This window comes from Puntigrus tetrazona, chromosome 13 (genome assembly GCF_018831695.1).
Source record: "Puntigrus tetrazona isolate hp1 chromosome 13, ASM1883169v1, whole genome shotgun sequence".
In the NCBI taxonomy this organism is placed as follows: Eukaryota; Metazoa; Chordata; class Actinopteri; order Cypriniformes; family Cyprinidae; genus Puntigrus; species Puntigrus tetrazona.
This window is the reverse complement of record NC_056711.1, coordinates 2,422,706-2,434,254: the sequence shown is the minus strand read 5'-3', so window position 1 is coordinate 2,434,254 and position 11,549 is coordinate 2,422,706. Positions and strand designations below refer to the sequence as shown.

General features: G+C 39.5%; 2 protein-coding genes and 1 pseudogene across 13 annotated transcripts in view; 1 reads left to right on the top strand and 2 right to left on the bottom strand.

Annotated features, from left to right (window-relative positions):
- Nucleotides 1–1,571: 1,571 nt before the first annotated feature.
- On the bottom strand, nt 1,572–5,495 carry LOC122356459 (gastrula zinc finger protein XlCGF57.1-like). Its single transcript, XM_043255195.1, has 2 exons — nt 4,929–5,495; nt 1,572–3,558 (listed from the first exon to the last, which is right to left on the bottom strand). Exons 1-2 carry the CDS (start codon nt 5,011–5,013, stop codon nt 2,246–2,248), a joined length of 1,398 nt encoding a protein of 465 aa, XP_043111130.1. The 5' UTR covers nt 5,014–5,495; the 3' UTR covers nt 1,572–2,245.
- Nucleotides 5,496–6,090: 595 nt separating this feature from the next.
- Nucleotides 6,091–9,516, top strand: LOC122356480 (annotated as a pseudogene).
- A 7-nt stretch (nt 9,517–9,523) lies between these two features.
- The window catches only part of nrxn1b (neurexin 1b), a 110,226-nt gene continuing 108,200 nt past the window's right edge, over nt 9,524–11,549 (bottom strand). For all 12 annotated transcript variants that reach the window (XM_043255121.1, XM_043255118.1, XM_043255120.1 and 9 more), the window contains one exon: nt 9,524–10,060. In XM_043255121.1, coding sequence (XP_043111056.1) covers nt 9,756–10,060 — 305 coding nt within the window. In that variant the 3' untranslated portion in view covers nt 9,524–9,755. The remainder of the gene's footprint in view (nt 10,061–11,549) is intronic.

The following is an 11,549-nucleotide window of genomic DNA, read 5'->3' as shown; positions in this document are numbered from 1 at the left end:
TTTATATCAGCAGGCTCACTGCCTCCATCGTCCTCCCATGATTTGTGCCGCTCTCTGGGTCTGAGGGCACATTTTGCATTTCATTATCTAATTTCCCATGACTTTTAATTATTTTAGACTGGACTATGGCATTATCTATTATAACAGTCTGTGCAATTTTAAATTATACTTGGGCTTCGTTAAAGATTAATTCATACTCGATGCGGAGGAGACAAAAAAAGTCACAACTTTAAGCCAATGCCATAATCAGAGAAGCAGCGCTCACTTAATTTCAGTTTTAATTAACTTTTACAACCTCATAAATTAGTTTAATTTTACCTGTGATTTAATTTCTATTATTATTTAAAGTGCCTCTATGGGTTATGAAAGATTCATATTGTGGTTCTTGGGAGTCACAAACAACAGGATGACACGCATGTAAGGTCAAACACTTTATTTTTACATCCAAACATTATTTTTAAACCGTTGATCAACTTTGCTTACGCTCCAAAAGCAGCACCTAGTGGCTAAGAATGAATTTACTTTTTCTTTCAGACCAATGCGAAAATACGTTTCCCCAGGTCTGTGTTCACAGCAAGTGGATGGGTGATCTACTACTGTTTCCTGTTAATGTGAGTCTGAAACTTTCTTCATTCGCTCATTTTAAAACTTTAACTTTGACATTCATTTGAGAAACCCTGATATAAAGTATAAGCAAAGACCAAATGACATCTTACACCTGCCAAAGAACATCCTGTGGTCACACGGAAACTCAGAATCAAAGACCAGGGGGCTCTTTTTATTATTTTTTAATTAAGACTGTGCTGCTGATTTCTGCAGTGAAGTCTGAACATTGTAGTTTTATGCACATTTAAAGGACGGTGCTTAGAGATAGAGACAAAGCAACCGGGAGATGACCTCAAAGTGTGCAAATGAATAGGAATAATATAAGAATATGACCCTTTCAACTCCAATCAGCATAATTATTCACATGGGACGGTGAAAGTCATTCAAACCAAAGACGAGGGTCAGTAATCCAGCTCATCTGACTTAAGGAAAGAGAAGACGTCAGAAACCTCATCATTCAGCTAACGTGATCTTTTTTTAAATGCTACATACAATGTGCGTTTTTACATCAGGATGAAGAATCAGCTAATCTTAAACAGATTCTTAAATTCTCAATCCTATCATGAAATGACATGTCAAATGTACAAGCAGCTACATTCTTTGAAGAAATGAACAATGCACTTTGTGACCCTGGAATAGATCGTTCACTTTTCTTATGCTGTCTTCTGGTATAAAGACGTGGCAGTTGGTCAAAAGGCACCAATAACATCACTAGTGATGGCATTACTAGTGCTGAAAAAATATAATGGCAGTTACCACCAGTCCTGGTCAGTATCATTATAATGTACATTAATAACTCAGTGATAACATAAACCTGACTATGAGGGTGTCCTGGGTAAAGCATTACTTGGATCTAAGATGCTGAACAAAAGGATGCGTGTTATTTTGTTATGTCCCATGCACTGTAGTACATTTAAATAATAACTCATATTGCCATGATCAACATAAATTAAGAGATCAGTTTTAGTGTATTGATCATTTGGTAATAAAAACAATAGGAAACACTTTATGAATCATTAGTCACTTTAAATGAGTTTATAAATACAGCTATAAATCTATACTTTCATAATTCTCTAAATCTGCTTTGTAATAACTTTTATGAATCAGGAACAAGGCATTTATAGATGTGTTTATAAACTGATTCACCAAATGTGTTGGGACAATATTTTATAAAGGATGTACTGACAACTACTAACGATTACTTAACGATTCATAGTGTGCAGTTATTACCAAGTGGTACCAATCAGTATTTATATTTAATAATAAAAAAAAAAAAGAGTTTGTGAATGTCCCTTGAACGGTTGTCCACCCTGTCATATTGAGGAACTGGCTCCCTTAAAGAAAAGGTTGAGTTTGCTTTTCCACTCAATCTGAATAAAATACGCCACAAGTGAGCTCAGCTAACGTGCTTCTATAGTCCTTGAATGTCGACACAGCGGAAGGGAAATTAAAACGAAATTCATGAGTACTCTGAGAGTTGAAAGGCTCTCCACGGTGACCGATCCTTCCTCCTCCACCAGGTTATGACCTTCCACCAGTGCTTCATCCAGTGGAACTCAGCAGATGACCAAAACACGATTATCAAATGAAACGCTAGATTCCTGAGGGAGGAAACCTCAAATCACACCAGCCTCATTCACTAGCGGCGTGAAAGCAGCTTTGATTTGACAGACGAGCATGTCTTCTGGTGCCATTTCAAACTGCCGAGCCATTTAAAAGTCTTTCTACAGAGAGAACAAGAATAGGCTCTCACATCTGCATGACCTTTCAGGTGTACGTGCAAGCGTGACGCCGAAAGAAACGTTTTGGCGCACCGCTCGCAGTTAAAGTGCCTTTCTCCAGAGTGAACACGGAGATGATTTTGGAAATCGCTCGTGCGTGGTTTCTTTTCGGAATGGCTTTGCAAATGACACTTCAGCTCTCTGAGATACGTGAAGCTCTTCTTACATTTGAGACACGCGTAGGGCTTCTCTCCGGTGTGAAGCCTCATGTGAACCTCGCGGTTTCCTTTGAGCGCGAAACACTTCCCGCACTGAGGGCAGACGTAAGGCTTCTCTCCGGTGTGAACTCTCACGTGGACCTCAAGGTTCGTCTTGTTTTTGCACGTCTTTCCGCAGTGATGACACATGAAAGGCTTCTCCCCCGAATGGACCTTCACGTGACTCTTGAGGTGCTTCTTGTCCGTGAAGTTCCTTCCACACTGGTGACACACGAAACGCTTCTCTCTTGTGTGAATCCTCATGTGGTGACTGAGTGTCACCGTGAATCGGAAGCACTTTCCACACTCGCCGCACACGAAGGGCTTCTCTCCGGTGTGAATCCTCATGTGAGCGTTAAGCGTTCCTTTGTGTTTGAAACTGGTTCCACATTGAGAGCAGGTGAAGGGCTTCTCTCCGGTGTGAACTCTCGTGTGGCTTTTGAGGCTGGCTTTCCGTATGAAATGTTTTCCGCACTCTTGGCAGGTGAAAGGGTTTTCTCCGGTGTGAATCCTCATGTGGACTTTGAGGCTTCCTTTCTGAGTGAAGCTTTTTCCACACTGTTGGCAGGAGAATGGGGTTTCTCTCGTGTGGACTCTCATGTGGACGGTCAGGTTTCCTTTCCTGTTGAAACTTTTTCCACACTGCTGGCAGGTGTAGGGGTTCTCTCCGGTGTGGACCCTCATGTGGACCTTAACGCTTGCTTTTTGACTGAAACTCTTTCCACACTGCTGGCACGCGTAAGGCTTCTCTCCGGTGTGGACTCTCATGTGGACCGTAAGGTTTCTGTTTTGATTAAAAATCTTCCCACACTGTTGGCAGGTGTAAACGCCTTTAGTCGCCGTCTTTTTAGCTTTCTTTCTGGACAGAGTCTTTTCAGTCTCGGACGAATGAAACACTTTTTCTTCGGTCATGGAGTCGTGTTTCTCATCTATTTCATTCAGCTCTCGATTCTCCTCTTTCAGCGCCACCAGGGCTAAGATGGAAAAATAAAATACATGAAATAACCCACAAAGCATCAAAACAAAATATGACATGTGACGCAAAAGGAAAGCAACACAATGTATTACACATCCTAAGCCACTCCCAGAAGCTCTTCTCCACATCGGGAACTTTTAGCATTCCTGAATAGCACTGAAGCCCTACGCACTACGTATCTGTGGACAAGCATTCCCACATCCAGGTCCTAGCTCTCCAACCATCACATCTGTTTGTGCGTAGAGACACCTCGACAGACACGGGGCTCCGTATCAGGTCCTTTGTATTTCTCTTAATGTTTACTGTTAGAAATACACTCATTCATTTTCAGTTATGACAATGATATCCAGTTTTATATGTCCTCAAAACCTCTTTCAGTGCTTTTAATGACAGGAAAGATTGAATGTAAGTGCGCCTCTGTGTTAAAGAACTGCTAAAAGTTTTTCTCTCTTAAAAAGTAAAAAAATAAATAAAACTGAGATACATTTCTTAAGCTTATTTATGCTCTTCAATAAATTTATTCATTTTTATTTTATTTTTCGTATTCAGTAAAACTATTTTTTGTGATTTAGTGCCCATTTATGTCACAGCCAGGCTAACTCGCACAGTATGTGCTGGAGAAGAAATATTATTTATAAATAAACTAAGTAAAACTAAAGTAAATTCACAACTGAGGTTGTTAGAAGACGTGAACACACTCTATAAATGAGGCCCCATATCAAATAAGAACACTTTCATTCTTCAAAAGATATATCCCTTTCCTAAACAGGATTATTTGTTTGCATAAGATTTAATGCAAACTATGTATTTTTTCTTATTTGGAGAAAACGGTCATATTTGGAGTTTTTTTTTTTACTGCCCCCCATGCCGTTATATAGATAGCATTTTTTTTTTTAATATTTAAAATAGGACTGTATTAAGATGACAGGGTGGACCAGCACATGACTGTGTGGACGGATAATGCAGAACAAACAAATAATGAAAATGAAGAATTTATTCAAATTCTAAAAATAAATAAAAAAAATATAATTACTTAGTCAATCACACTGGTACAATTCAAGAGACTCTTTTATTAAATAAAAATCTTGTTTTATTACCAAATGATCAATACACTCAAATTGAGTTTAACAAAAAAGAAGAAAAACTTTTTTTTATGATCTGACTGCATTCTACTCTCATTTAATGAGCACTGCATGGGACAAAGCAATAATAAATTAAAAAAATTTTAAAAAACATGCTTTTGTCATGAATATAAAAACCTAGCCATATAATAGTCATTTTTATGTTTAGTTTTATTGGCAAATGAGTTATTTACGGACAGAACACCCTACAAAGACACACTTTATAAAGGATCCAATGAACACCGACCTGTCTGTGTGTCAGTATCTTCTTGCTTCACTGTGAAGGCTTCTTCAATCTTCACGTCTTCACTCTCCTCTTTAATAAACGCCATCTTCACAACCCGAGCGTGGATGCGTGTCGCCTCATCGGGCGCTGTCGTGTTCGGGAAGAGATCGATGAACGGAGGAAGAACTTTTTCTGAACACGAGCTCAGACGTGTTGTCGTTGTACGTTAGGGCTCTCGTTGCATTTACACAGTTCTGAACAGCTGGTGTCGCTTGCGCTTCGGATCACTCAATCGTTTTTAAACGAACTAGCTCGGGCTTTCTGCAGCTCCTCATCGAAAGAGACCGAGTTCGCGTTCACGATAAATCGATTTACGATATATCGATTAGACGCGCTTTTTCGCGCGGATCTGTTTTACTTAGATAAAGCGTTACAATGTTATATTCGGTAATAACTTATTCTGCATTTCTTGCAAAAGCATACACGTATCCGACGGCACTAATTTAAACACTGTTTAATGGTAAAAACTCAAACCCTTCTTCAGATGAGAGTGTGGCGCAGACTTATGGCGTCACATCGCCAGATCAAAATAAAAGTCCTCTTCGTCTTCTTTATATTTTACTGGCTAAACGGTGTCTTGAGCATATACCATAGCCTACTGCGAATGCCACAAAAATGCATATAAAGTTGCATAAAAGGACATGAATAATAATCTACAGGAATCTGCATTACAGTAGATGCTGTCATTACAGTATGTGGAAACATGTACTTCTCTTTTCGTTGAAGAAAACGTGACTGTCATAGCCTCAGTGAGGTGCATTCATCCTTTAAGGAGCCTTTACCTTAAATGATCCCGCTGCAATCTTTACTTCTCTCTCCCTGGTTATCATGTGAAGTTTATGTATCATTTCTATACTCTGATAAAAGGCCATCAAACCAAGTACGTTCTAGCGGTCCCTTATCATCCTGTCTCTGAAGTAAGAGCTGATCCACCCTATAAAGCAGCTTCTTGACAAAACGAGTGACTTTTGACCAGTCTACCCTCGGACCAGTAATGTTCTGTAACCCTGTCTGTAATTCTCTTTTCAGTTCTTCTTATCTGATGTGCTGAAACTGAATAATTTACAGTAGTTTCAAGATCTCCTGCTGGCTTCATATCATAGAGCTTCATTCTTCTGGACACCCTCCTAAACTTATGGCAAACAGCACTCTTCTTTCTCTGATTCTGTGTGAGAAAATAGACATGGTGTGAGTTGCTAAGGGTTACCAAGGAATGTTTATTTGACAGTAATCATATTAAAGCGTTACACGTATATCTCTCCGTACGTGGCCCGTCAGGTATTATCAATATATGCAAGTAAGGAATTGGTGGGGTAACCCTGGGATAAATAGCGAAGAAATAATGAATTTGGACTGAATTTTAATTCAATCTTTGTGGACAAACATAAGCAAACTGCCCAAACGGCAATAAATAAAGATGCTAGGACAAGATCCAGACACCTCTTAGAGAGCAAAAAGAAGATTTGGTACCAAGCCAGGGGAGTACAGGACTTCTCAATGGTCAGTATAATTTTTTACAGATTGATCGCAAAGATCTCCAGACGCAGCAGCAGTGGGAGAAACAAAGAGAGGTCACAAAGGTCCAACCCCATCCATTCATAATCACGCTTTCAACCCTTTTAAACAATGCAAACCACAACACACACATCCACAGGAAGAAAGAAGAGTGGGCTGCACCATGTCCCCCACTCTGATGGAAACACAGTCAATCACAGCATGGGAATGGAAAAGCACCAAATCTCCTCCTCAACGGATAAAGATACACTTCCATAAAAGAGGTTCAAAGTGTTCAAGTGAAACAGCATCAGATACAGCATGTCCTGAGTCTCCATCCTAGAAAGACAAAGAGTCTCTAGCTCAGAGAGGCAGAAGACACCTGCTCCAGGGCCACATCTGTACGCTCCACATTATATTATGTGTTTACCTTGTTTTGATGATACAGAAAAAGGTTCTAAATGTTAGAGATCCCACCAGTCTTTCTTTTGTGATGTACTTATATCCACACCTGGATCCAGAAATCCTGCCGTCATTGGTGACTGGAGTACCCATCACTACACTAGTTTAGCCGATTGCTTATTCAACATAAAATATGGGGAGGTCGTGGCCTAGTGGTTGCAGGTTGGAGTCTCAGGTCCGGCAGGGATTGCAGGTGAGGGGAGTTCAATGTCCAGCGCTCTCTCCACCATCAATAACACCCTTGAGCAAGGAACCCCAACTACTCCCTGGATGCATTGGATGCCCACCGCTCCAGACTGTGTGTGTGTTCCACAAGTCATGTCGTTGTCCAAAATGAGCCGATTTGAAGGACTTTATCTCCACTGCTGAGGTCAGGACTTGTCTGTAGGGACTGGATCAAGCAAACAATTGTCTTGCAAGAGATGTTTTGATGAATAAAAATAGTAATTAAGTTGAAGATGAATAGCTTGCATACAAGTCTCCTGCACTCATTAACTTTATTACTTCTTTCCCCTGTGCTAATGTACTGTTTCAATACAAACATGTACCTAATATCTGAAATGTCTAATGAGAATTAGAACTACTACATCAGTGTTCATTTTGTGAATTTAATCTAATGGCAGCAGTGACAGTGTAAAAATATACTACCTATATTAAGCATACCACTAGAAATGTATGTGGGAAAATCGATCTAAATTTATATGAAGTTATGATGTCTGTGCAAAATATCACAGTTTCTATTTATATGGAGTGAAAACCTTTCTTGGCCAGATGTAGTGTTTGCTATTATAATTCGAAGCGATAACTGGCCTGTGCAAATAAAAGATATACCTCATATAATGTAGAGAATAAAGAAAACATTTATTATCTGCAACTGCGTGTTTAGCAATTATTAAAAAGCAAATCACTTAAAATATAGTGGCTTTGTGAATAATCAAAGAAAAATAAGCTGGAGTCCTGTATTTATCTGCAAACTGTGTAAAACACTACATAAATAAATCAATAATTCCAGTTAATAGATGTTTATAGGTCATCTTCTAATATGAGAGTGTGATGGTGAGGAGTCCTCGTTTCTCTCTATGCTGCCCCCAATGGACGAATCCAGAACTACCTGGAAAATTCATGAACTTGCTGGTGCTGATGAACAAACGGTAGAAATCTAAGAGACTGACAGCTGGAGTCAAATCTAAAAGACTTACCACGTCACCAGAGAGAAAACTCCCCTGAGGAGCAAAACTAGAGCACAACCCCACTGAAGATGTTGAGCCTGCATGGATTCCAGCCTTCCCTCAGTTCATTCATGGGAAAGGACTGGACGGAGACCACATCTCTTTACAGAAACAGAGAAAGGAACTGAAGGAGCTGAAGAGCAGTCTGGAGCAGCTGGAGAAACTTCAGCACGAGATCTCTGAGGAGATCTACCCAGTCTCAACGGAGAAGGAGGCAAGCGGCTTGGCTTTGACGCTGGACACCAGAAGAACTGTCAGTCAGACGGGTGGACAACAAGCTGCGTGTCAGCGGAAAGAGCGAGAAGAAGCAGGAGGATGGGGAGGACTGGAGAGTTCAGACGGGTGTTTGATCTTCCTCCAGGAGTGAATCCTGAGGCGCGTTTAAATATAAAATATATGTAACACACTGTTGACCAATTAACCAACTACATACATAAAGATTTAGCATTTATCTAAGATGGCACAAATTATTTTAGAGAAAATATTTAATTCTGCATAATATTTTATTTGCTTGATTATTGTTTCAAAACTATTTCATACATAATTTGGAAGTCTCCGAAAACAAAATACTGTATAAAAAGTAATACGGATCTGAAAAAATTAGTTATCCTGTCTCCTGCTCTAAAACTAGGAAATGAGACGCATACTCTCCAGACAGAAATGAGTAAATGAATCTGATTTATGATTACATTTTAAGGGTGTGCAAGCACAAATGAACATGGTTTGATCTCATCTCTCACTGCAGGCTGAGATACATCTCATGGGAGTTTTGTGAGTTTAATTGCAGTGATATGTCTTTGGAAGGCTCCAAAGATGGACTCTAAATGTGTATGTGTACATTACAAACTACATTTGAACATTCATTTGCAGGTAACATGATGAAAAAACAAAAACAAAACATTGTAAATAAAAAAAATGGCATATCTATAAATTCTATAATAGACACGTAAGATTCTTTTGTGGTATTTTTCTGACACAGAGTAGATAAAGTTTGCATCCTCAGTGCAACGGGTTATAAAACACAAATTCGTGACAGTCCAAAAAACACACTTGTAGTTTTACTGTAGAGAAACATTAAATAAGACATCGAAACCATTATCACTGAGATATCCACAACTATTTTGCAGCCATTTCTTCTTTTCCCTTTTACCGTCATCTGTCAAATTTATGTTGGCTTTATAATACTTATAAAGTCTGAGAGACTCGTTCCTTGTTCTCTCATTCTTCAGTGACGCTTCAGGAAAACAAGAAGAAAAAAACGAACAGAAAAATAGTCACTCTTCGTTCCCTTCTTCTTGCATTTGTTACACAAGAAAGTGGCAGAGTCTGGGTGGATTAGGTCATCTTTCCATCACTTATGGATCATTGTCTTACTCCGACCAGCCTGCTGGACATTTCCTGAACAAGTGGCTGTCCATCAGTTCTGTCATCCATTACATGAATTAAATATCAAAGATTTCCACTGTACTGTTGTTATATGATGACTAAATGCTTTTCCATAATCTCTCAAAAGTCTTTATCTTACACGAGAAGGTCTTATATATGACTTTTATGAGAACTGTGCATGAGAATGGTGGTCCTGTAAGGACCAGGGATAATAGCGTTACACATAATACTCCTTGTTTTTGTTTTTCTTGCTCTTGCTGACACTACTGGTGCCGTCCATCGCTTTCTCTTTTACAACCGTTCCATTTGACTGGGCTGAATTGCAAATGTAGTTGCGGCTCTCATCCACTTGGTACGATCCTTCATCGCGGTTGAGGTATTTGTACATGGCGTAAAGAAGAATGAGGATGCAAAGCGCGGCAGCAACGACGATGCCGACCACCATGCCTGTAGTACTGCTGGACTCACGGAAAACCTCCGACTGGTCAGGATAGCTCTTGACCCCGGGGCCTGTGGGGTTAGCTGAAGAAACACAAACACCTAGGGTCAGTCCGTCAGACATGTTTTACTGAAATTCACCAACTGGGACAGTATACAGTACGCGAGATAGCTCTAGCTTTCCCATACGAATGAGCTTTATTACATTGGTCCAAGTATTATTACACACAAATAAATGGCTAAATAAAATAAAAAAGTAGCTGACCTGTGCATGTTTACTGACACAAATGCTGCTGCTTCTGACTTTTAACTCACCTCCAGCATGAGCTAACTTCAAAATGCTCTTTCAGTAAAACATAAAGCTCTAAACGTTATCCTTGTTTACAAGACACCCCTCGTCTTTATGAATAGTAGAGAGGTCATACCAGCACCGTGAAAAATCAGTACCTCAGAAAACACTATTTGATTTATTGTACTATGGGTGTTCATGCAATTACATGACCACAGGAAACATCAAACAAGCAAAACAGGCACTATATGTCAATAAGGATTCATGAATGATACTGCAGATAACATCATTTATGATACTAACCAGCAAGAAACCCCAGACCATTTCCAATGCCTGAAACGTTCCAGTATTCCAATATTTGTTTGACAGCAAAATCAAATTGAGGAAGGTCTGGCAGTCTGCTGTGGTCTCTTCAAGTGCATATGCAGCCTCGGAGTCGAGTACCCACTTCCTAACAATATTAATAACGTCTGCACAACGAGTAGTCTTTTGCTCTGATCTCTGAGAGCTGTCCAGCTATTCAAGACTTACCCATAGAAGGCTGGCATTACACAAACCACTCTTCTCATTTTCCTCTAACGTGTATGTGCTTTCATTCCTTCTAACTACTAAAATTGTCACTCATAAAAAAAAATCCCAGACATAGTGCAAAAGAGGGAGTGTGTTTTTTCACAGAAAGAAAGCAATGTTCTATTCGATAAAAGGATTTGTCGATGGCAGTGTTTAAAGAGGTTTGAAAACGTTCGCCTGAATAAGGCCATACAAAATAGAGTAGAGGCTTCATATTTATGACTCACATGCTCTGAATCACCTTCAGATTTTTTTTTCCTTTCGCACAAGCTGTGTTTGACGAGAGATGCTGCCCTGCCTCCATCCTCTGTCAAATGTCACAGCAGGCGCAATCTCATCTTCTGACCTACCTTCATCTCCTGAAGTGCACCTGACAAAGTTGAAGCAGATGGAGGTGTTGTTGGGATTAAAAGATCAGTCGTTTTTGTGCAATTTCTGGCAGGCTTTTTAATGCAAAGTTTTCCGCACCAGCTTTTCTCTCTTTTTTTGCATTGTCGACAAAACCGTGGTTATGCGGCAAGACAGAGGACATGTTCAGAATAATGCAATAAATTTATTTAATATGAGATTTAATAGTATAATTAGTTATTGTAAATTATTACACCGGACAACCTAGTGGAAAGTTTTGATAAACATGGCACAATATAACAATAAAATTACAGGCCATTGGTCTACCCATCATCAGATGAACTTTAATACTTCACTAAGGATGGT

Bases quoted from the DNA above. Each gene is read 5' to 3' on its own strand.
- LOC122356459 (XM_043255195.1), bottom strand. From the start codon at position 5,013: ATGGCGTTTATTAAAGAGGAGAGTGAAGACGTGAAGATTGAAGAAGCC. The intron at 3,559-4,928 runs GTCGGTGTTCAT...TTTCCATCTTAG, and splicing joins AGATACTGACACACAGACAG to CCCTGGTGGCGCTGAAAGAG.